The 25,236-nt window shown below is 31.0% G+C and overlaps 1 protein-coding gene across 8 annotated transcripts in view; it reads right to left on the reverse strand.

Annotated features, from left to right (window-relative positions):
• Positions 1–821: 821 nt before the first annotated feature.
• Positions 822–25,236, reverse strand: part of LOC143253421 (uncharacterized) — an 80,941-nt gene continuing 56,526 nt past the window's right edge. For 5 of the 8 annotated variants that reach the window (XM_076507294.1, XM_076507298.1, XM_076507300.1 and 2 more), the window contains 17 exons: positions 21,139–21,376; positions 20,095–20,270; positions 17,636–17,747; positions 17,095–17,324; positions 14,547–16,438; positions 13,272–13,458; positions 12,019–12,236; positions 11,705–11,860; positions 10,325–10,536; positions 9,225–9,890; positions 8,688–8,859; positions 7,133–7,354; positions 6,813–6,929; positions 4,720–4,859; positions 4,246–4,422; positions 2,660–2,794; positions 822–2,565 (listed from right to left, as the gene is read on the reverse strand). In XM_076507294.1, the coding sequence (XP_076363409.1) occupies positions 2,497–2,565; positions 2,660–2,794; positions 4,246–4,422; positions 4,720–4,859; positions 6,813–6,929; positions 7,133–7,354; positions 8,688–8,859; positions 9,225–9,890; positions 10,325–10,536; positions 11,705–11,860; positions 12,019–12,236; positions 13,272–13,458; positions 14,547–16,438; positions 17,095–17,324; positions 17,636–17,747; positions 20,095–20,270; positions 21,139–21,376 (5,119 nt within the window). In that variant the 3' untranslated portion in view covers positions 822–2,496. Of the gene's footprint in view, positions 2,566–2,659; positions 2,795–4,245; positions 4,423–4,719; positions 4,860–5,022; positions 5,190–6,812; positions 6,930–7,132; positions 7,355–8,687; positions 8,860–9,224; positions 9,891–10,324; positions 10,537–11,704; positions 11,861–12,018; positions 12,237–13,271; positions 13,459–14,546; positions 16,439–17,094; positions 17,325–17,635; positions 17,748–20,094; positions 20,271–21,138; positions 21,377–25,236 lie in introns of those variants that run through there. The other 3 variants (XM_076507302.1, XM_076507301.1, XM_076507320.1) reach the window with 2 other exon arrangements.

Below are 25,236 nucleotides of genomic sequence, written 5' to 3' on the forward strand. Positions count from 1 at the left end.
GAAATGCTTACTGTCCATTTATGGAAATTTGGACCTGCAGATATAGATAGTGTGATTTTTGGTTACATGTTTAATTGAAAAGAACTTCAACAATTTTGAATTCTCATCATGTTGCAAGTTAGTTATAAATAGAATAAGTCAACCCATTAAAGATTTGGATTATTTTACATTAGCTCCATTGCTTTGCATGTTAGTTAATATGCAAGACCTTTCTCCATTTACACTTAACATTTTTTTAAAAGACGTTCATATTCTCAAAAACAATATTTCTAGAAATTGTAAACACAATACCATTTTACAAATAGAACATTTTGATTGAGAAGTATTTGTTGACCAATGGTGTTTTTGATATGGTTTCTTTATCGAAATAACAGTTGATATTTTGTATGTTGGCTAGAACATTGTTAGAAACATTAAGCATAAAATTTACATAGAAAGCAAGATTCCTTGTTAGGGTATGTCTACTGATATATTTAAAATAAATAGGAGCACTCTTAGAGAGGCTGAAGTTTTGTAAATACTGACACAATTTGACATAAAAATAATTTTTATTTGGGATGCTGGGCAGGCTGTAACTATGACTGATTTGGGATGAAATGTAGAACCTTAAAACAGTGAATATATTAAGTACATCTTTCTATAACCATTCCATGTCAAGCCCATTTTAATTTTTATTTGTACTAGTTACTACACTGATTACAATGTAACAGTGAGCTGGTTTTAATTTGAAAGTTTGCTTTTGAAAAATGTTTGAAACTCATTCAGTGTGGTTGTGGTGTAGTTCTGAAAATGCCAATCAAACAGTATGAACCAAAGCATCTGATACAATAATAATTTTATAACAGAACATTAAAAAAAAACAACTAAAGACCACCTGTATTTGCATCAATATCAAGTAAAGATACATCAAAAATCATCATGGAACAAGTTAGTTATGTCCTGAAGGGAAGAACTTGGCAATATTACAAGTTTTTTCAAGATTGTTAAACCCCACCATAATCAAGTTTCTGCAAGGATATTGCACAAATAAAGAGATCACAAAGGCACAGAACACTTCTCAAACAACCTTTAAAAATTAACTTTAACCATTCAAGATGAGAGAAATGTTTTCATGGAAAAAATGGAGTAGGCTATTAGTAATTTTCACTATAGCATTCAGAAAGTTTAAGTAGTTCTTGAAAGCATTATTAATGGACTGCATCGTTCCTGGGAAATTCTGGGCAATGTTTGAAAGCTGCTTGACTGATGCAGTTTATTTACAACATCAAGTATAAACTTTCTCTTTTAAGTAATTCTGTTCTGCTTTCTACACTTTTTTCCACAATATGACTATAACCTAACAAAAAATGTTTAAAATTCTATTCTTAATAAAGTATGTCAAGAAGCCCAGTGAACACATCCTTTTTACATCTTAATTATAATAAAAACGTTGGTTAAACAACTTTACGTTTTTCACAGTACGAAATTGGGTGTATATGCTGATATAAGATTAAAGTACAATAGCATAAGGAAGATAGAACTTTTGTAAGTAGTTACCTTGGAAAGAAAAATTCTTACTTTAAATGTACAAATGTGTGGTGACACAAAGCTAAATTACTTAATTTGGTTTATAACTGATTTCAAATTAAAATCACAAAATATTTTTAGTAACAGTTAATCCAGGTTTGTTTTGGCTTGTTACTTAGTGTTTTAAAGCTTTTCACAAATAATAGTCACTAACACAAACTGTTAATCAAATCCATGAATCTTTCTTGCATTGGTAGTTTTATTCTAACCCTATATCAAGAATAATACTTTTTTTTTTTTTACATAAACAATATTTCCAATATTCACTGTTTTTGCTTTTTTAATTGTTTATTAGACACTAGTACTAACGTTTTAAGAATAGTAAGAAGTGTTATTACATGGCTGTATGAAGGACTTCCTGTGAACATTTGGATGGCTATGCTGACCTATTTTCATGAGAAAATACTGTTTCATAACCAGTGCTTAGTGATAGGTCTTCAAAACGAATGTCCTACTGTCATCATCACAACTGATTTTACTCCTTAGTTTTATGTAAAGGACACTGGTTCATGCGAGAGGCAAGTTACACTAATTAAAGGATTCCTCTTTCCACTTCTGTTACTTTTAAGAGCACTGACAAGGTGGTTTTTCACAGCACAATAACCAATTCATTTTAGAATGTCTTTCTGTGTGACCTTTCCTCATTTATGAGGTCTCAAAAATACTCAACCTTTAGAGCAGTGGTAAACGTTACTGAGAATTCCTATTTTCTCCATACAGAAGCACAGACATGGACATTTCACAGCATCGTAAGGGATGTAGGTAGGAACTCCCCCTTTTTTCTTTTTTTTTTTTTTACAAATCTTCAATTACAGACATAACTAAGAAGTCTTAGTTTTCTTCTGTTACATTTCATTTTCATCTAGAAGCACATACTGTGCATCTTGGACAACATAGTAAACGATATAACCAAGGGTTCTTGTTCCTGTGTTAAGTTCCTTCTTCATATAAGAGCACAGATAGAGCATCTTTCACAGCATGATAAATGACGTTTTTTATCTAAAGAAAAACACAATTATCAGTAAGAAGTATTCAAACAGAAAAAAATATTTTCACAACATAAGATTACACCAAGAGTAAAAAAAAATCTTACCTGCAGTCGATCTTCTTGGTAAGAAGAAGTTTCTGGTGAGTTTCTAAGTTCTTGTGTTAAGAAAAAACAACGAGAGAGATGTTCTGGAGAAATGAAGTCTGCAGAAACTTTGATACAACTGTATAAATTCTGTACCTAGTAATAAGAAGAAACGTTTCTTGCAATCTAAACTAAAATGTACTTCTAAGTAAACTGCATAATAAAAGAACATTTCCATATTAGAAAAATAACTAAAGATAAAACTTAACTAGTTTTTGACTTGATTGTAAAATGAGGAAAGAAAAAAAATGTACAACATCAGTGTCTAAATAAATTACAATTTTAGCAAGTATTATAAAACCCTTACTGAAACATTTTCAGAAGCATGTTTCTAAAGAATTATCATAAACATTAACCAATATGATTAAGACACATGGTAGTGAGTTAAGGCCAAGGAAAAAGCAAGCAAATGTGCCCCCAAAACATACAGCCAACTACCAACTTCACTAATAATTAACTTAGTCTTAAATATCTAGTTAGCACCTATAAAAATTAAAACTAATCCTTGGAATCATTGCCAAGTTATAGCCTAGCTGAATCTGACCATATTGTTTTGTTTTACACACACAATTTGTTTTCATGGCATCCATGTTAAATTTTCAAAACTCAGTTCCATCTTTCTTTGGAATTAATATCTTTAATTCCTTCATGTTCATTTACAAAGAATAGTATTTATGGCTCAAAATAAATTTTGTGGCCTGTAAAGCTGGTTTTATCTGAAACAAAATCTAGATTTGTTTTTTTACAAGGATAAACATTATTATTACTTTTTTGTGTGCAGAATTTTGTTTAATTCTGACAAGTAGTTTTCTTGTAAAGTCCCTAGAAAATTTTAAATCACCTGTGGATGGGATTTAGACTGGATTTCTGTGTAAACACACACAAGACGTGAGAGTTAGAATGCTTGTAAGTTGATTTTCCTCACACATAAGTCAATATACTTGTGTACAACATGCAGCTTGTGCTAGCTTTGTAACCTTAGGATTTGTATTATTATTTGCTATTCACTATGTGAAAGGGTATGTGTTTACTGTACACAGTTTATTCACAAAATTCTAAAAGCATCATAGACTTATTTTAGAAAGCAAATTTAAACTATGTATCCAATAAATTAATTGCATTCTGATGTTAATTATTTTAAATTGTTGTTTGTATGACAAATAACATTTTTATTGCCCTTGTTTTTTGTGTTAAAAATTACTATTATTCATGTGTTTGCTTTAATTACATTCCTTTTAACTAGTGCTTCATAGCTTTCAAATAAGTAAATGTATTATAAAATAATTTAAAATGCAAAAACGATTTTCAAGCATTATTCAATACAATAAAAACATTTTGTTTACCAATGATTCTCAAACACACCAAATTGACACAATAACAAGAAAAATGCCATGTAAAGTCCAAGTTCTGTATTATTTGACCAAGTAAAATAAAATTCTTGAACTAAATAATGTGAAACCTACCAAGAAAATACCAATGTTCTGTTGGTAGGTAACATGACCAAACAAAAACCCAATTTTTGACAAATTTCATATGAATAATTATACCTGGTGTGGTGATCCTGCAGGAAGTAAGATGGCATCTCCTAGACACTGGATCACACTAAAGCTCTCTACTCCATACTCTACAGTAAGGCGTTCTCTTAACGTTTTGTCCAGATACCAATTCTGTTCAACAAGTGGATCATGGCTGCTTTCCACTACTTCCCCCTTTTCTTTGGCTATCTGTAAAAGTTTTATTCACAGCTGTATTCATAAAACAACAAGTTAACAGCACAACACCTTAAAAACTTCTAATCCTCCATCTGTAATATGAGTATTTAAAGTTTGTGAATATTTTTAAGTATAATAGCACTTTTAAAGCTGAAACGAAAAATATTTCCTTCATTTCATTGCAGCTGTTTTTTAAATTAGGCCTACTCTTAATTCAGATATAACTTGGTGTAACACTTACTGTTGATAGATCTCTCAATAAAAAAAATAAATTTTCTAATACTGGAAACCTTAATTACAAACAGTTACCTTGTTGAGAAAATCTCTAACATGGTCAGCATCTTCAGCACTGTAAATATGCCATAGTGCAACAGGTTTAATATCACCTGCTTTTACCCGATCAAGTACATTGGTGTGACATCCACCTTCCTCAATAGCCTTCAAAACTTCTGTTATTCATGAAAACAACAATGTTACTACCAAAACTACAAAAACAATAATATATATTTAAAACATTATAAGTTCAAAGGTCTCTTGTTATTACTGCAATTATATACACAGTATCCAAACACTCTGGAACTAGAGGCATTCTAGTTTTACAGAATATGTTCCATATGCTGTCCTTGTAATTTGAAACATATTGATTATCACAATCTTCTCATATGGTTTGACATAACCCACCACTTATTGGAAATTAGGAAAAGATGCAAATCATCTATGGTTCCAGACTTTTTGGAGACCATATACATTGTATTAATGTTCATCATGAAGGTATCCACCTGGAAGAATATAAGCATTACAATAAATGTCTGTTGGCATAAGCAAAACGTTTATACATGCAGACAGCTAAAGCTTGTTCTTTAACAAACAGATATCTTAAATACTGCTTTATATGAATTTTAAGATTTCTTAGCTTTATTTTGAATAAATAAACTTTGTCTTGAGAGACATTTTTAAAACAAAGTTTCTATCAAACACAGACATTTCTTTTCACAGACATTACTTCAATGCAGAAACTTTAAGATTTTAGGGTTAAAAAATATTTAAGTCAGCTGAACAGAAATTCACTAGACCAATTTCTCATATAACATATAAGTTTAGTGTTTACTCTCTTGCTTCAAAAAAATACAATAAAACATTCAAATTTTTGTTTTCACATTCATGAAAGGCTTCTTTTATTCATGCCTATTCCAACTTGACCTTACTTTTCACTGTAAAAAAAAATAGTTTTCAATATATCTACAATACCCTGCGCACTAAACAGGAACAAAATAAATATACAGTATTTCAAATTACTTTTGCTGGATGAGGTCTGGTCGATTATACCCACATTTGTTAATCACTGAATAATCTAAGACAATAAAAATCATTAGAATAACAAGAACAAAGTGTCTCATTCTTACTGTTCCTTCTGTTTCACAGTTTACTTTTTCTCCTTTAATTAAATTCTAATGATTTTGGACTTCTCTTTCTGATCACTCTAGCTTCAACAAGCACCCCTCCACAACTGCATCCACATTGCTTGTTTTATTCAAACATAATACTTTCCAATCTTGCACATGCATCTGAGACTGAGATAAATATGACTTTCAGACATCTCTCAGTTTAATAGTTGGTCTAAAATTATCTTTCTGCATTTTAAAATTTAATAATTGATAGCTAAGGAAGTACAACCATACAGTTTTCAACATCTTGTAGCCCCAATTCAAACAATTTTTATTGCCATGTTTAATTCACACCAGTGTCAAATGGCAACCATTCAAAAAAAGACTCAATGTGTTGTTTAGCTTTCACAGACCAAGTCAATGACTACTGTGAAAAGTCTTCTTCGTATGCCAGTATAGAAAAGAGATGCAGGGGCAGGTTAAGAATATTGTGCATCATACATCTATAGCAAACATAACAGTGCTAAAGACCAAATAACAGATACCATGGACTGAAATTAAATATCAGTTAAACATGCTGAAAGCCACTAATAATGCATGTGTATAAATCTACTGACATGTCATTAAAAACTGTCATCAAGATGATAAAAATTGCATTGTTGTATTTCCATAGTTAGTTAATTATTAAATCATAAAATAGGAAAGGTACTTTTGGACCAACCTATATACTGAAAAGTTCAGCACTGAAAACAGGTCTTTTGTACGTATATTATTTTGCAAAAGTAAGCTCTTGACAGAAACAAAAGGAGAACTCATTTTCGAATGAAGATATTTGCAAAAGATGTAGGTTTTGAAACTATAACAGAGATTTATCACTGAAAAATCACTGTTTTTTTGGTTATTGTTTGTCAGATACTGTGATGACCAAAACAACACTTGACCTTAGAATTAATTAAGTTGTGAGATATGAAAGATAGATATAGATATTTAAAAACAAAAAGAGAAAAAGTTTCTTACCTCCTGTGTATTCCTTGTTACTCTCACATGAAATGTCAGCATACACCATGATATTAATTATATCACACACATCAAAATGAAGACATGTTGTTCCTCTGGTAGAACATGGAGTAGAGCCTTTAAATAAAAATCAAGTTAAATATGGTTATAGCATCTACTTACATTTTAATTATTGATTGATTTGACTAACATGTTTTATCAGAAAAAGAAATTTCAATGCTAAATCTATCCTTCCTAAGGGTTATGTTATTTTGAAATAACCCCCCCCCTTTTATATATATATATATATATATATATACTGAGAAAGTAATGAAACTCACCATAAGCACTGCACATTTTAAAACCAAGGTCAGGTTGAATAAAACCTTCTGGAAGTCGTCCTGCCAAATTGAAAATGCCTCCAGGTTGTGTATACTCTGGGATTGGAAGAGCTTTGATCAAATCATCATACCTTGATGGAAGGTGCTCACGAAAGGCTTCACCTGGAGGCCATTCCTTTAACTTTAACACCATAATCTCTCCATCTTTATTTTTCATCCTCTCTGAAAATGACACCATTAATTTAATTTTGTTTAGTGATATCTAAAGCAAGTTAGTTATAGCACTTGATAGTAGTAGCAGATCCAAGAAAATAAAACACAATTGTAAGACATACACACACACACACCTATAAATCTTTACAATTTATGACTTTACTGTCAGTAATTCTGAAGGTATCTCAAGAAGAAATAAAATTCATTTAATACATTGTCAAACATGTAACAATAATAAAATAGTCACATATGTTAAATAATTCTTAAATAGTCCAAATTCACCTCTTTTAGTTGCATAACTATAGTTTGTCTCATCATGCTCAAGTAACATCTTTAATTTTAACCCTTATATTTCAATCTCAACATATATTTCTTAGATGTTTTGGCAAGTCCAGATGTACTCTAAGAAAATATTTATCTGTTAAAAACTTCTTACCACACTTAAAGCTTAAATTTTGGCACTGTAGTAAATAATAAGGAAATGCCATCACTTTACTTTGACATTCTTTCAGTGGTAGATTCAGAAATAAAATCAATGATATCTCCCCATTTAAAAAGGGAAAAAAAAGCTGAAATATCAAATACTATCTCAATAAAAATTTCCCATACTTATAATATTCACATTTCCAATACAAAAATCTTTTGTACAGACTTCCCCATATACTTTTGTTTTTTTAAATCTTATAACAGCCATATGATTGCTAATAATTACAAATGAAGTATTTTTTTAACTTTTTAGAAAACATTTTTCTTAATTCTTTATGGAACAAATTGCTTTTGTTTCCACAGATATCTTGACAAGCTTGTTCCCTTATACAAAAAAAAAAGTAAACAAAATGCCTTTCAATATCGAAATTCATCTTATTAAAAACTGGCGAGATCCCTTACATATTTTACACAGAGACAATAAGTAATTTTACCATTTTTTGTTTCTAAATTATGAAAGCAGTAACAATAAAACATCAAAGTCATTCAATGTTATACAATATGTGGAATCACACTGGTAAAGAATAGTGTAAAAGCAAGTTGATAATTTGCGAGTTACTCAGTATATCTTATTACATGAATTACGTGTTGGTTTTGTTCTTGCTTTACTTTCATACCAATTTTATACAGTTCAACAACAAAATTCTGATCTAGTAGTTAAAGTATAAAAAAAGATATGAAAAACTGAACCAGCCATATGCTTCTACTCACACATGCATGTACTAATTTACTGCTTTTCAAAATATCACAATTTCTTGTTGACTGGATTTTTATTTCTTAATCTAATCTGCATTCTACTTCACATGTTAGATCTAAAACCATAAGTCTTGTTAAAACCTTCCTATCATCTACTTACTAGATGTATTTTCAAAGCCATCCCAAAACTTGCGTAGAAGTTGATTTGTAAGAACCTCTCCTGTGTTACAATCAAGGAATTCAGTTTTAATTCCACCAAATTCTTGTGCAAAACTATCTGGGTGCCAAAGAGAAGAATCAAGTCTTGATGTCAAGTTACTCACCATTACTGGCTGTATTGAGGTGAGAGAAAAAAAAAAAAAAGATTTAATATCCGAATACGAATCCAAAAATGGCAACATTGAGTACATTTTAAAAGTAATTAGACATTTGAAAAGAACAATATGTTTCAAATATCTGTCATATTATTTTAGTCATAACTGTGAGAACAGAGAAAAAATTACATAAATGAGACTATAGCATGACTATTTTGTTACATGTATAATTAATATTTAATACTAAAATTTAAGGAAAAAAAAAAGGTAGGTTTAATCTGCAAAAGTATTTCAAAACAGAATTTTCCCATATAATACTAACTAAAACATATCTCCAACACAGTATGTTTATAACAAACAGTTTTAAATTTAGTCAAAATTACCTGGCCTTGCTTCCACTGATCTTGAAAAATATGAAGATTTTGATGAAGCTGAGGATCATGAAGCCGTAATAATTGACCATTACACAACCAAGAATGTGGAATATCTGGGTGAAGAAGAGAGCTTTCTGTAAGGTTTCTACTCCGAATAGGCACAGTTCTTCGAGGTTTGGGAATATCATTAGACGTGCGAGCAAAATGTAATAGTAAGTCTTCCTTTCTGTCCTCTAGTTCTTTGTTTACAAGTGTACTTTCTAATATATTTTTCTTAAATTGATCTTGCTTGTCTTCTTTCCAACCTTCATTAGTTCCCTTTTCACTCGGTCGAATCAACAATTCACGAAGGGTTGAACGGTTAATGCTTTTATCCAGACAACCATTCACCATTTCCTTACCCCCTTCAAATTTAATTTTCTCATCCTCAGTTTCAACTCCTGATTTTGGTGATAATCTGGTGCTTTCCCCTAGTGCAACATCAGCGAGCCAGCTTAAAGGAGACCCATCACTTTCTGAGGAGTAGCCATTCAGTTCTTCCTTTTTTGTTACTGAATTAGCTAGACAATTATTTTCAGAGATTTTGCTAAAACTTGCAGAATCTGTGGGTTCATTGAGGCTGGCAGATGAGAGTTCTTTATCAGATAAACATCTGTTAACAGCATTGATCAGTTGCTAAAATAATACAAAACTGTGTTAAGCATTTTTACAGAAATACTCTAACAACATTAAAACTATACAAGATTCTGTGCAATCAGAAGCTAGAAATATTTAATTTTGTCCAATATGTCTAAGCTAAATGTTGTCCTTATTAATTTGACTAAACAATTCTGTATTCACACATGAACTTTATTTATAAAACATCACCATAGACTATGCTAAGCAACTCTTTATGCATTACCTACAGTAAACACAGATCTCACCAGAACAACAAAACAATACAGTAGTTCTTTCGATATACTTACTTAAAAAGGACGGTATAATTTAATCCACTAAATAATAAAATGACAATTTATATATTTCACTCAATCCAATATTTACACAATTTTTTTTTTACTGAATTAAAGGTTACTATCAATATATTTTCTTTCAATATCAATGTTTCTCACTTTACATATCCCATTTGTCGATATTTGTCTTGAAGAAAAAATAGTTGATATATTCCACTTGGTACACATATCTTGTAAAATAGTCCCCATATCCCACAAAGCTGTTCCAGGGATAATTTGTGTCAGCATTAGTTTCTCCTGGTCGTGAGGTTGACGGTTATTACATAATAGCCATTGACATTCATCTCTATCCTTTGGTGGACAGTCTTCTTCTGTAAGGCAAATTACAGTTTCATGGTATATCAAACATCCAACATTGTATGTATCTAAAACCTAATAACTGACATTTCCATTACCTAATACCTAATATATTCATACATAATGTGTTATCTATTAAATTCTTTCATTCTGATTTAGCACTATTATGTTCTCAATTACAATTCTACATATCATTACCCATATATAAATGCCCATGTATGCAAGATATAACATTAAATATATTCGTTAAACAATATTTTGTGCAAGCATAAGTAATTATTCTATTGTTTAATTATCCATAAAAATAACTGATTTCTTAATATAGCAACTGAAAAACATTTATTTATAATTCCACTTACTAAACATTTTCTGAGTTATTATTTATCACTGTTACTACCATCCTAGTTAAAATTTGACCTTTGATAAATATCTTGACTGGTTCAACAAAATTCCAGATATCATTATAAAAAAATAAGTTAACTGAAATTTTGATACCTTGTTGTTTTTACATTGGAACTTTAGCTTTTAGCCTTCTTCACAAGTCATCATTTATTAAAATAATTTAAGAATTATCAAATAACAGTAAAAAAGTAAAAAAATACAAAATTCAGCAAACAGATATACTCAAAGTTCTTTTTTGTTGTTGTTGCAACCAGTAACCCACTAACACTAATTCTATATGCATAGGTTAGAGTTAAAGTATACATGTCAAACTTTTAATGCCATTCAACATGGTATTACCCATTTGATGTCAGAGTTACCAAAAATTAATTGTATCCTGAATCGCTGACACAGTGACACTTCATGACAGAGAAAAGTAAATACCAGATTAAATATACAGGGATACTGAAAAAACTGTAACTTGAACAAAAGTATCTTTCCTTTTCAGATTACCCAAAACCTTGCAACTGCAAACTTTTCAGAATCTGAGTCTGACTAACATTGTCAATTCACAGACATATCTGGTGTGCAAACAGTAATAATTTTGTAAAACATTTTTTTTTTGTACAGCAGACTTGTAGATTTTAGTAAATATTTTGCCCATATTGTACATATACAATTATAGTCAACATTTCTTCACCAATATGGGGTCAAGTCCAATGTATTGACCCTGTGCATGTTAGGTTAGCAGTGACCAATAAATAAACTAAAGAGTTTTTGTTCAACAAAACATTAACTCACCTCTGCTAGTTCCATTTTTCCTAGCTCTGTAACATTCTATGCAAACGACAAAACCACACTTGTGACAAACCCAATGGATATTAAATAATGTTGCTTCACAAACATCACACATCTCGCGAACATTTTGAACCACTCGCTTCCATGTTATTGTTTTATCTGCAAAAGTAATGAACAGCACATGAATGGATAACGAAAGGCAATTTTATAAAGTAATGAAATATTTCAGTTAATCCTAACAAACTTAAAATATGCATGCACATACATATACGCACACACAAACACAGAAAAAAATTTATTTAAACAAATTATCTTACCTTGATTCATATGTAATGCTTGGGCTTTTTTCTCTTGTTCCAAAAGATAGTAAAATTGTTCGCCAATGGATTCCAAAAACAGTTTTGCTCCTTTTATGTCTAACTGATCAGGGGGGTTATCAGGTGAAGGCATCCAGAGTCTAAGATCTTCCTCAGCAGCATCAGAAGGTTCCGAGAACCCAGAGCTAACTAGACTGCCAGTTTTACTGTATTTTAACCTACAAACATCATGACACAATTCAAAAGCTAGTGAAATAAACAAAGTAATACAACTCAGAAATTTAATTTCAAGCAGTATTATTTAGTCTTTACCTTCTAAATCCCTTGTATGTTATGACTTAACACTTTCTGTTTTTTTTTCAAGTATGTTAATATCGATTCCATGAAATTCATTTAACACTAATTATAATAATTATCCAAGGACTTCAACAGACCTATCTGATATATTAAAATTACTCTTACTGGCTTCCAAAAGATGAAAACATAGTGAAAGTTCAGTCACTGGTAATAAAAATGGATGAGAGAGAGCTTGATTCTAATCCCCATTTCTAATTCAACTTTACACCTTTTAAACAGTTACTTAATAGGAAATGAAATAAAATAGATAGTTATTTCAGGTATACCTTAAAACTAACTACACTCTAGAGAGAAAGCTTCTGTCACTTCCAGGTAACTTTTACAAATTAAAATCCATACTTTCTATAGAAAGTACTGGCCCTGTTTAACAGTTTTGTTTTTTCTTATTTCTTAGCATTTTACATTAGATGCAAATTCTGCAACATGTCTTAGAAAAAACAAACAACTGATAACAATAATTCACAGTTCTATACAAAACTTTAAATGTTATGCACAAAGGTTGGAACATTTGTTTGAGAGATTTGTCAGTTCTGAACAGAATTACACAATTTATACTGAAATCTAAGACAAACTTTTCTCTGCCATTACATGAGTTATACACATAGATATACATAACTTTTACACACTAAAAGATCTTTCAATGCTTTCAATAAGGTTTAACAGGTTACACATTAAAATCTAAAATAATCTATCATTACAGATGACAGCAAACTGGTTCACTTTCTGAATGATACAGTGCCTGTGTGTGCATTTTTGTCTCATCTAAAGGAAATTACACAAGATACCTAATATGGTCTAAAACAACTCTCACTTTCTTAACAAAAAAGCAAAACAAAAACCTTTTAATCCTAAATGAAATTACACAAAATAGATAAAGTGGCCCAAACAGTTCTTACTTTCTAAAAGCATAAAATCTGCAGAAGATATTTGGCATCTTCTTGTTTCTTTGGTGAGGAGTCATTCTACACTCTCTGCACTTTGGTAACTTAGAAGCTATTTCTCCACAAAGACCATTCTGAAGAAAAGACTCTCCAGTTTTTTTCAGAACTGCTACAGTTGACTTTTCTTTTAAGTTTGCTGAACCTCAAAATAAAGGTTTTTAAATAGCTGATGAATTACAGATAAAAACACTACAAGTAAATAATCTTGTGTTTAATTAAATTAATAATAATTCATATGTCAGAAATTCTTTAAAATTTTAAACTGCAATATGATTATATTTTATTCAGCTGTATTATAGGAAAAGCTTACCAATATTACACTAACAAAGTAAAAGCTATAAAAATAATTATGGTTGCAATAAAAAACTAATTTGATTAAGCAAAAGACACCCAACAACAAGTTGGAAATCCCACATGAAACTGCCCATCATGACCAGGTGGTTAGGGCACTTGACTCATAATCACAGATTTGAATTCCCATCGCACCAAACATGCTTTCCCTTTCAGCCATGAGAACATCATAATGTGGCAATCAATTCCACTATTCATTGGTAAAAGAGTAGTCCAAGAGTTGGCAGTGAGTGGTAATGACTAGCTGCCTTCCCTCAAGTCTTACACTGCTAAAATAGGGATGACTAGTACAGATAGCCATCATGTAGCTTTGTGCAAAATTCAAAAACAAACCACATGAAACAAATAGTTTGTATATATTATTTAATTCTACATAACAAGACAAGATTCCCATGTTACAAAATAACTGTGTTGGATATCTCAGCCTGAGGTAACTGTTCTACAAGTACTTTTGTAAAATAACATCCCCACTGAGTAGGTATTTACAAAAGTTTTTCACTGTGACAAAATTTAGATACCATGAACTATATGTTTTTTAGAGTAATAAATTAAAAAAGAAAACTTATATTTAATCTAAAACTGAAGAATATATACACATTTTGCTTGGATCCACTGTACCTATTTAGATCAACATCTACTTCACTATGCATTAATCAACTGTTTTGATTAGAACAAAGCCAAATGTAAAAGAAAACTTAAGTGAGTATGCAGATTAGTTTTACTTTATCTTGCTGAAAGAACATGTTAACAATAAAAAAGAAAAAACTAAAACTAAAAAAAAGTTTCATGTTAAAACTAAAGAAAAATTAAAAACTAAGAATCAAAACACTTTCTATTAAAATTCTATTACAAAAGATTAAATTTGAAAATCATACTTACCACTGTTTTTCTTTGTCTGACTGTTATCTTGTGCATTTCCTTGTCTTCTTGGCTTCCTTCCTTTCCTCTGGTAGTTGTTAACTTCTCTGTTATGAGTCTGGTTTTCTTCCTTTACTTTCTTTAGGTTTGTGCTATTTGTTAACATTTGTTGTTCTTTTTCACTTATCTCTAAATTTTTTCTTTTCACTCCACACAGTTTAAATCTTCTTTCAGATGTCTGTCTCTGAGATATTCTGGTTTTCCGTTTGGACAATTTTGATGATTCTTGTTCAGTATCAGAGGTAGAACCTCCATCTTCAGCAGAGTCAGGCTTTCCGCTGCTGTTGCTTGAAGACTGATGGCCATTTACAGCAATTTTAGATTCTTTCTGGTTTTCATCAGAACTTTCATCCCTAGCACCTGCATTTTCAGGTGAGATATCCAATTTTACAGAGTGGAAAGTCTTGTCTAAATCTTCAAGTTTTACAACAGCTGCACCAGGGTTTTTGACAACAGACTCAGCTTCATTTTGTAACTTTTTATCTGTATTCTCAGAATGCCTCTTAAGCCAAGCCTTCTTTAGTTTTGGATGATTAGCAGTGGTCCCATATTGTGAAGTGAAGCACACAGAATTGTGTTCTTCTGCAGTGTGAACTTTCCGAGACACCATATCATTTACAAAATCAGACGAATCACTTTCATTTTCTTTTTTATATGATGAATTTAATGAACTCGGAACACTGGAATTACTATCTTGGGAAATATGACTTACCAATACTCCACAAGAAACTGGTAGTTTTGAAGACATGTTAAGACCATGCAATTCTAATGGAGAAGAGTTATTAAACTTTCTAAAATTTGGTGAACATTTTGAGAGGTTTTGAGGCAGAGAGTCAGTATCATTGTATTTTTTCTGTTTTTTTGCTACACAACTTTCTTTTGGAGATTTACGTTTATTTTCTGTCTGAAATATATTGGATGAAAAAGGACCAGCCGGACTGGAGTTGGGTCGCACTGGAGTTGGAATTGTAACAGGACTAGGAGCGGGTGGAGTCAATGTTGGACTCGCATAGTTACTACTGAATATTGTAGTTTTGTCACTGAGAGGATCAGGCTGAAACAGTGCTAAAGAATTGTGGCTAGTCTCAGCCAGAGTTTGTTTCACCTTCTGTACATCAGTAGACTCCGACATTAATGAATGCGCATAACACAATGCAATGGTCTGTGACTTACTGTTCTGGTTTGACTTACACACTGGAATTCCTGTTGTAATTCCACTGATTTGTGCACATGTAGTAACTGGCTGAACTATAGAAGAGTTTGGATTTCCTATATCAGCATTTATTGGTGTGGTTCTTTCATGTGAGTAGTTACCATTTTTTACAGTAGAGTTGCTTCCTGCTCCAGATGAATACAAAGGGTTAGGCACCAGCCCTGCTTGGATCAAACTACTTGGATAAGCTGTCACAGAACACTTAGAATGTGCTGTTGCAGGTTGGAATTTTTCAGAAAACCCTGTTGAAGTACTTGTACAAGCAGGATTCCAAGAAGCAGGTTGATGATGGGACTGATTACTGACTGTTTTGTTTTTTTTAAATTCTCCTTTAACTAGATTTTGTGGTTGTTCCTGGGTAGGTAGCTGATACTGGGGTGTCCCTGCTCTTCCTGGCAAAATAGGTGATGAAGAGTTTTGATGAGCAGGTATTGGTTGAGATACAGGGTATTCATAAGACTTAACATTTTTATTATTATCTCCCAGTTGTTGACCTTTGGCACTAATATGTTCTGGTAAAGATTTATTTTGTTGTTTATGAAGCAAAGAAGATGATCGAGCCACTAATATGCAGTGTCTATTGTCCAATGGTAAGGGTCCATAGTTTGACTGATGCATAACAGATTTTTCTGTTGATGGACTAAAAATATATTTTTAAAAAAATCAGTGAATAATTGTAAATAATTTTTACTTATCAGAAAAAACAATGCACTGATATACTTAATAAGATATTGTTAAATATCAAAAATTAATGTAATTTTAATGTATGCTACTTCAATTTATAGAAACCAACAGTTTACTTGCTGAAGAAATTACAGTATAATTTTTTGTGACTTAAATCATTCATTTTTTTTCATATTAATACAAAATATTAAATTTTATAGCCATTAACTGCATACACTTAAATTTCCTTCAGTACAAAGTTATAGTATGATTAAGAATGCAATATCAGTAGAAATACTAAGAAACTCTTCCCTCTTGACTGAGCAAAAGAGGCCACTTGAACCTATGCAACTTTTTAAGTTAGAGTTGGAAGAAACAAGTACCTAATCATTATGAAAGAGTCATGTACTACTATCAACTCTATACTTTACATATGTTACCTTCTGCCTTTTGACCATTTAAATGATATTAACTGTAACTCATTACAATCAAATGTAGCTTATTCCTTATACTCATTACAGATTTTTAATTAAAACTGTGAACAATACCTAACAATTGAACAATAATTACAATCGAAATACTGATAATGCTTTCTAAGAATATAATCATTATTATCACTACTGAAAACCTCACCTGAAGGCTTCTCTGGATTTAAGCTGTGATGGGAGAAGATACATTGGCTGATAACCTTGGTAACCATAGATGTTGAAACTTGGCTCAGCCTTGGAGGTAATACCATTTGTCAAAGGACTACCTTGAGAAGTTGCCTTGTTACTAGCAACTGAAACTTTGCTGTCATCTCTGGGAGAATTCATTCTCTGAGTACTTGACTCTGGTTTGGACTTGCCCCCTGGATGATGAGACTAAAACAGTAAAAAATAAATTATTAAATTTAATTGAAGGAGTCTTCATAAGTAATATTTACATAGAATACTGGCTGTTGTTTAACTCCATCTGGTACGTTAAATTTATAGTCACTTTAGCATTCACTGTGTGAATCCAAACTTGAATGGTAGTCAATTAAGAAACAATTTCACATTAAGTTCTTGAATAATATTGCAATATTTGCAGGAACTGCTACAATGTAACATCAGTATAAATTAATACATCTCTGCTTACCCCTAGTTTAACTTCTTTTAAATTTCCCTTTCTTGTATTCAGTGTATTTTCTTACCTCAGATGGATGTCTCAAAATATGTGCAGTGTGATGCATAGGTTCAGGTAACCTCTGATGATCAATCAAATGTCTAGAACCTATTTGTGACCCAGGATCTACTTCTGACATTCTGAAAATAGAAAAAAAATTGTTGTTTTACTTAAAACATCCTTTACAAGCTAAATTTTAGAAATGAATTAGAACAAGCCATATAAATATGTGATGAAAATTTTAAATACTTAAGTAAAATAAAAGTTATCACATATTTTAATATTTTTAATAATTATATAATATTCTTTCACATTTCAATTTTATATACAAAACTAAGTAATGCATTCAAGTCAAGTAAAAAGGCTTTTATAACAACAGTTTTAATTGTGGACTCAAACTATAATACACAATTAATTTACCAAACTAAACTCTTCTGTTCTGCATTCACATGGTGTTCAAATGTTTAAGTACTTTTGTTTTATTAATATTAAATAATACTATCCCCCTTTTTATTTTACTTTTAGAATATATGATTTAGCAAAATTACAAAAAGCCATTTGGTCCATTGAAGTTTCTCTTTCTTCAATAACAATAATGAAAAGTGTGAATAACAAAATCAAACTAAAGCAAGAAAACATTCAAAGTAACACACATACCATATCATCAAACAAATCATTTCTGACATTTGTAGCTAATAGATAAATCATTTTACTAAAGAATAAATTTGGATCTCGGCTTCCAAATTGCACCTTATTTTCTCTGATATTCAAATTTCCCTCTCTAATCTTTTAATTCACCACTCAAACATGTAATCCAAGTACTTGACAAATTAAAATACCTGAATTATGTCTCCTTTAGTTATTGTGCCTTGCAGAAGGCATGTCTAACTTGAATCCTTTATTCATAAATCAACATTTTAAAATCAAATCAAGGAATATTTCTGCAGTTGTCCCTAACTCCTTTTCTCTCCACCATGTTTTTACCAATGCAATAAATAAAAGGACTAAAACTGCACACACACACACTACTATGAAACAGTCTTATAAGATATTTACTGTAAATCCATGTCTTTCTGAATAAGAGAAATATTTTAAACAGTATTAGCCTTTCCAAAAATCTTAATATCAGAAACAGATGTAATTGAAATATCCATGAATAGAGTGAGATGGACCACACGAAGCAACTTCTCTGAATAAAATAGAAAACTACAAATCGTTTTTATTAATCTCTTCTTTATTACTAATTCCATACTATTGTTGCACTTGTTTTATGTGTATTACTTTTTGTTCATTTTGTACATGTTGATTTTCAGGTTTTGTTTGCTCATGTTTAATTAACAAAACCATCTTTCAATTTTTATACTTATCATACCACCTGATACTGTTGCCATACTTGAATATTTTGTGTACTTTTTTTTACCCTCTTTAGTTGTATAAAATGTACTGAAATTTTCATGTAACTTGCTTCTTTACAGGTTTTGATATAAAAATGCTTAATCCAGAACCATTGGAGTTTCTTCATTCAAGATGCCCTTTTCCTCTCTTTCAACTTTTGGATTAAGTGTCACTTCCTTTCCTGGTGAAAAGATATACGTACTTTCACTGGCATGTCTAAGAATGTCCACATTAAAAAAGTGATAGATCATGTGGTGATGCCAACATTAGATAGAAACTGATGGTTTACTGCAACCATGAACCTTAGATTTTATGATTTCTCTTACATATGTTTTATCAGGACTGTATAGATCCAATTCAAGGAAAAAAAAAAAATGGATATCTAGTTATTTATCCAGTAAAGTCAATCATCCACTTGTCTACACATGTATGCACATTTGTGTTCTCGTGTTTGTAATAAAAACTGTTTTCATCATTTTCATTCTGTTTACTTATATAAATTAAAAGTTTATGAGTTTAGAGGTTCAGATAACACAATAAATTTCTGGTTCAACACTACAGTTATTAGTGGCTGCATCCTATACCTGTAGGGAAACCAGTTTATTTGATAATGCCACATTGTATGCACGTTTCTGTGCTATGAAATTCAAATCATTACAGCAAAAGATTTTGTAACTTAGAAATTTATAAAAATCAGTGACATTTTTAGGAATTTTTGTAACTGAAAGAACCTCTTCTTTAAGAGAGCAAACAGTTGGAAGGGGAAGAAAAATTAACTACATAGCAGTAAGAGTTAAAAGGTAGAGAATTTTAAAAATATTAAAAGGCTGCTGGAGTATAGCTCTCAAATGAAGTTTGAACCCCACCTCAACATACATGCCCCTGATAAAGATTAATATCAATTTGTACTTTATTTTAAAAAAATATCAAAATATGGCTCCCACAAAAATTAAGTCTTAATTGAAAAATAATCAACTAACAATACCAGTAATCCCCTTAATATACACACAAACTTTTCCAATCAATATTTTAGGTTAAACTTAATGTTCTTATCAATTAATTGTTTTGCACTCAGTAATAAAATAAACTTGCCTAAACTTTTCCTCTATTCTTGTTTCAGCCCACTCTCTTCTTCTTTCTTTCAAATCTCTTTCAGTTAGCTGTGGAGGAGTTAACTGAGCTGTTCTGTTTAAAGCAGGACTTGTTCTTTGACCTGATGCCTGCTTCGTAAGGGGAAGATTTGAAATATGACTCCACCCAGAATTTTTCTGTAATAATTAAAAAGTAAGTATTTCAATGCTTGTTCTTGCACTTAGTTGTTAAAATTACAACATGAGTAATAACATCAAAATTAAAAAAATCATAATACAAATGTATAAAAGTTGTATATCAGAGCAGAAAATTTTCCACATACAATATCACCCATAAAAAATAGTTACATGTATCATGTTTTATTCACTTATATCCATTATTTCAGACATACATACCAATATTAACAACTTGTAGGCTTGATATTAAGGCATTTATCTACTTTTTTACCAACATTAAGCTTAAAAGATTAATTTGGGGCTGTCAAATGTTTTAAAACCAGAAGGAATTCTCCATATGCACACTGCTATTGAGACTATACACCAATATTATTTCATTTTACTTGAATATTTTATGAAACAAAATAAACATAAGATCAAAACATTTTTCAAAAACCCTGAGGTGCCATCTGATAAATACTTTTCACTTCTACTACACTGTTCCCTATTTCTACAGTTTTAACTTTTAACAGTAACCTAAACTGCCCTCATTTATGTGTGACACCCTATTCGTGTTAAATAAAAAAAAAAAGTAAAGGAAGGATATAGTTAAAACTGTTACATTTACTGTGATGCAAACTGCTTTGTCTTAGTTGTATCTTTTTACTACTATTGTTTTAGTAATTCTACTTATTTTTGAGTTTCCATTCAAATAAATAAAGTTGATGTTACTTGCCAAACTTTAATGATCACAATAAAATCGTAATCACTTTTTATTAACCAAATGTTCTTTATGTATCATTAAAAAGATATTGTTGCCAAAGCCACCCTTATAGAAAGTTTATATAGTTGTTTCTTCAGGGGGCAGGGTAAAACATTAACTATTTACCTTATTATTGGCCAACCTCAATGATTCTTCAAAATGTAGCTGAACTTCTCTTTGAGCTCTTTCCTTTTCTTCCCAAGACTTGTTTCCAAGCTCTCCTATAGCTTGCTCAGCAATTTGCCTCTCTTGCCATTCTTTTTCCAGTCTCTGATGTTTTTCTCTCATTGCCTTTTCTTTCTCTAGTTCTTTCTCAAATTTCTGTTGTTCAAGCCTTTCTTTATCTTCTTTTTTACCTCTAGAACTAATTGTGTCAATGTTTTATCATGCAGGTTGATTGAAAGCTATTAAAATTGTATGCTTAGTTTCTTTTCCAAACACATGACATATTCTTATGAGAAAAATAAAAAATTCAAGTAACAACAACAAGAAGAAGAGAAAATCAGAACTACCAACAATAACAAATGTTTCAACTACAAAATTAGATTTAAAATGTTATTTAGAATGACTGGATGTATTTCATTTGGGCAAAACAGCTATAAAACTACATATAGTACTGTGCAAAAGTGTTAGTACCCAGGAATATTTTTGTCATTCTTTACATTTTATGGTGCTAATTCTTCTATGACATTACAGAATGTAAATTGCAATGCTATGGTATACTTGTTACAAGGAGATATCATAAGGGTTCTGCTTGAATGTGCATACTGATCATATTTAAGGTTTGAAGTGAATGTTACTGTACCCATGCAGTAACATATATTAGCAATATAGAAAGGAGCTAGCACATGGTACTGGTATATGCTAGAATAAATCAATTTAGTAGCACTCTACAAATAAAACTTGATAAAAACTGTGTTCAACACTATATATTACATTTTGTTGTCATGCCTTGATCCAAAGAGTATAGAAGATTGTTATAGCAAAGAATTCACATAAAATCTTAATGTAATGCTGGTTGAAATTCTCTCCCAAAACACTGTCAAGTACACCCTGGTTTGTGAGACTAAGACAGGTGAATTTGAAAATAGGAAAGGAAAAGGCAAACAACTAAACACAATGTTACCCATGTTAAATATCTTTGTTTATGCAAACTTTGGGACAAAATGACGACTGCCACTGACCTCAAGCATGAGAGAAATGGCCATTTATTAAATGACACGTGTTCAGATCTATAGTATCAAGAAAACACATCAAAAGTAAATTATTTGGTCATTTAGCAGTCAAAAACCTTTACATCAATCTCCAAATACTGTCGATAAACTGAAATTTACAAAAAAAAAGAAAAAAAAGTGCAAAATCTGGACTATTGATTTGAAATATCTGGTTCAAAGTGTAGGTTGAATATCTGGCAGAAGAAAGATACCTCAATTCATAACACCTACCAAAAAAGCAAGAGAGGCAGCGTGATGGTTTGAGAGCATTTTTTAGATGAGGTAACAGAAGATACATGCAAAATAAATGGAATAATGGATATTGATCCACTATGGTATACCCAATTATTGGTATATTGCATATTATTGGCAAAAGATTCTAACTACCAAAAAGATAATGACCCCAAAACACTCGTCCAATTTGTTCAGAAGTTACTTAAATGAGATTAGAAGTTGATGGAATTATTCAAATGATGCCATGACCCCCCCCCCAACATAACCGTTATATTAGAATTCTTCATCCTTAAACATTTGATGTTGCTCAAAATTCTTAAACTAGACAATGTGTATATGATATTTTTATCTCCTGATATATTTCTTTCTTCTCAAATTAAGCTAGAGGATATTTCTATGGTGTTCTGACATATTTCCTCATGTTTATGTTATTAAATCCGAGTTAGTTCTGTGAATCTTCCAAATACTAAACACTACTCAATTAGTTTTATGGCACACACTATTGGTAATTCTGTTGAAACTGTGCGACTATAGAATAGTTAATATTCTCAATAAATTCGCTGTTGCTCTGTTATATAAGAGGATAATTTTTAACATTTCTTCAATTTATAACACTTCTTGATAGTTACTTATAAAACAATTATTAAAAACATTTCAGTTTCCTAATTTTGTGTTAAACAACAGGAAAACTATATAAGCAGAAAAGAAGTCAAATATTTGAAAAGTTTCTTTTTTCTATTGCAACAATGTAACATAATTCTTTTTAAAAATGAAACTAGTAATCTCATGTTCTTAAGTTCCTAAAAAACAATCCAAAAAGCTGTCCTAAATATTTTAAAATTCTGGTGAACATATTTTTGGCCTTTTCAAGAGTTGAAATATACAAGAAAATATGCCAGAGTTTATACATTTTTTCCCACAAATAACGCTTTATTATGTACTTGTTATACATATTAACCATACTAAAATGTCACACCAGCCAAGTGAAGTACTTCGAGCGTTTAACTTCTTTTTCTTACTTTTTTTACGCAAATAAAGAACAAAAATTACTAACTTTTCTTTTAGCGTTAAGAATCTAAGCAACGATGACTCGAAGAATTTATATTTACAACAAAAAATTGTTTCATTCTTTTTTTTTCCCACCACTTAGTAAAAACGGCACAACTGTCAATGCGTGAAGTGTTGTTGCTGGCCTCGTATCCTTACTATTTTAACATATGCGCAATTCTTCGTAGTACTTAACCTCCTGTTCAATGAAACCTTTCAAGTTCAGCAACTTGGAACGAAACATAAAAATGATCACGACTTTTGAAGTCTTTTATTAACCAACTTGGCCATAGATTAGAAATTGTGAGTACAAGTAAGTTTTAACTTCGATTTTATTGTAGGGGAATCGCGTGGGGATGGATTCGGGATTACGAACAAATCGCCTTTTAGATTTCAAATACGTAGTAATCCACGCGTCGCCGTGTGTACTCTCAAGTGAAATCAATATCCTCAACATAAACATGAGGTATTTAAACGCCTGGACTGCTAGGGATACTGTTTGAGTGTCTCTCAATATAATGTGCATACGCAACTTCAATATAGACCCCAACGAAACAGGACTGTACAATGGTTAAACTGAAAGATTCAAATAACAATATGTTTGCCTTGAATCACGTAATAATGTGCAACAGTCATTACGAAGGAAGTTACATATGTATAATATTCATGCATATACAAATTTTAATTAAATGATGAACAGATAGTACCCAGTTTATTTTTAGAACATGCATAAGTATTTATTTCCAACAGAAACTGTCCATCATCGAGTTCTCGTTATGACGCGCACACTTTAATGTGTAAATGTAATTCTACACATATTTACAATCAGAACGTCACTCACGCTTCATCACCGTACCAGTAAAACACTGCCTATTTTAAGTAAAATACGACGGAAAAGTCCAAACGGTAGTTGAAATGATATACATATGAAAGACTCACCATCAACAGAAACCAACACCTCTAAGATGATCTTGTAGATGAGAAAAATAGTATTAAACTAATTTTTACATGTTTGTATTAATACTTAACAGTATATAAGAAACATACCGCACAAATAATAAATAAAAAAAAATACAGTGACAATAATATGATCAAAAATTAGCGATGTACAGTAAAGAACATATTGACAACAAAACTTTTAGGCTTAAGGTTTTGTAAAGATAATGGTGAATCCCACGACGCGAGGAACCAAATATAGCACTATAAATACCACCATTTCTTCCACAAAGGTTTACTTTATTGCAAAGTCGTACATTAGGCTATATCTGTAAACTTACCGCTTACCCATCAAAGGACTTTTCCCCAAAGTCTAACAGTAAAGTTGTATTTTAATGATTTTTACATCGACGCAATAAAACATTTTCACACTTTACATTATGAACTGTGTCGGTTTTATTAGTGCTCAGCCACAGGCGGGGGTTTAGTAATTAGCTGCCAATAAGAAGGTCTATGTAAAGTAATAAATGTACTAATTTATGAAATCTTCGGATTGGTTATTACATTGTTTTTATCAATTTACGAACATTTCCACTTAATAAGGAACAGTATCCACATGTAGTCTAAAGGTAGTTCAGTTTTATGTTACAGTTATGCATATAACCTTTTATTTTAACCAAAGACAGAAAAAAAAAAGATTGTTTGGTTTGAATTTCGCGCAAAGCTACTCGAGGACTATCTGCGCTAGCCGTCCCTAATTTAGCAGTGTAAGACTAGAGGGAAGGCAGCTAGT

Source organism: Tachypleus tridentatus, chromosome 1 (assembly GCF_004210375.1).
Source record: "Tachypleus tridentatus isolate NWPU-2018 chromosome 1, ASM421037v1, whole genome shotgun sequence".
Classification (NCBI taxonomy): Eukaryota; Metazoa; Arthropoda; class Merostomata; order Xiphosura; family Limulidae; genus Tachypleus; species Tachypleus tridentatus.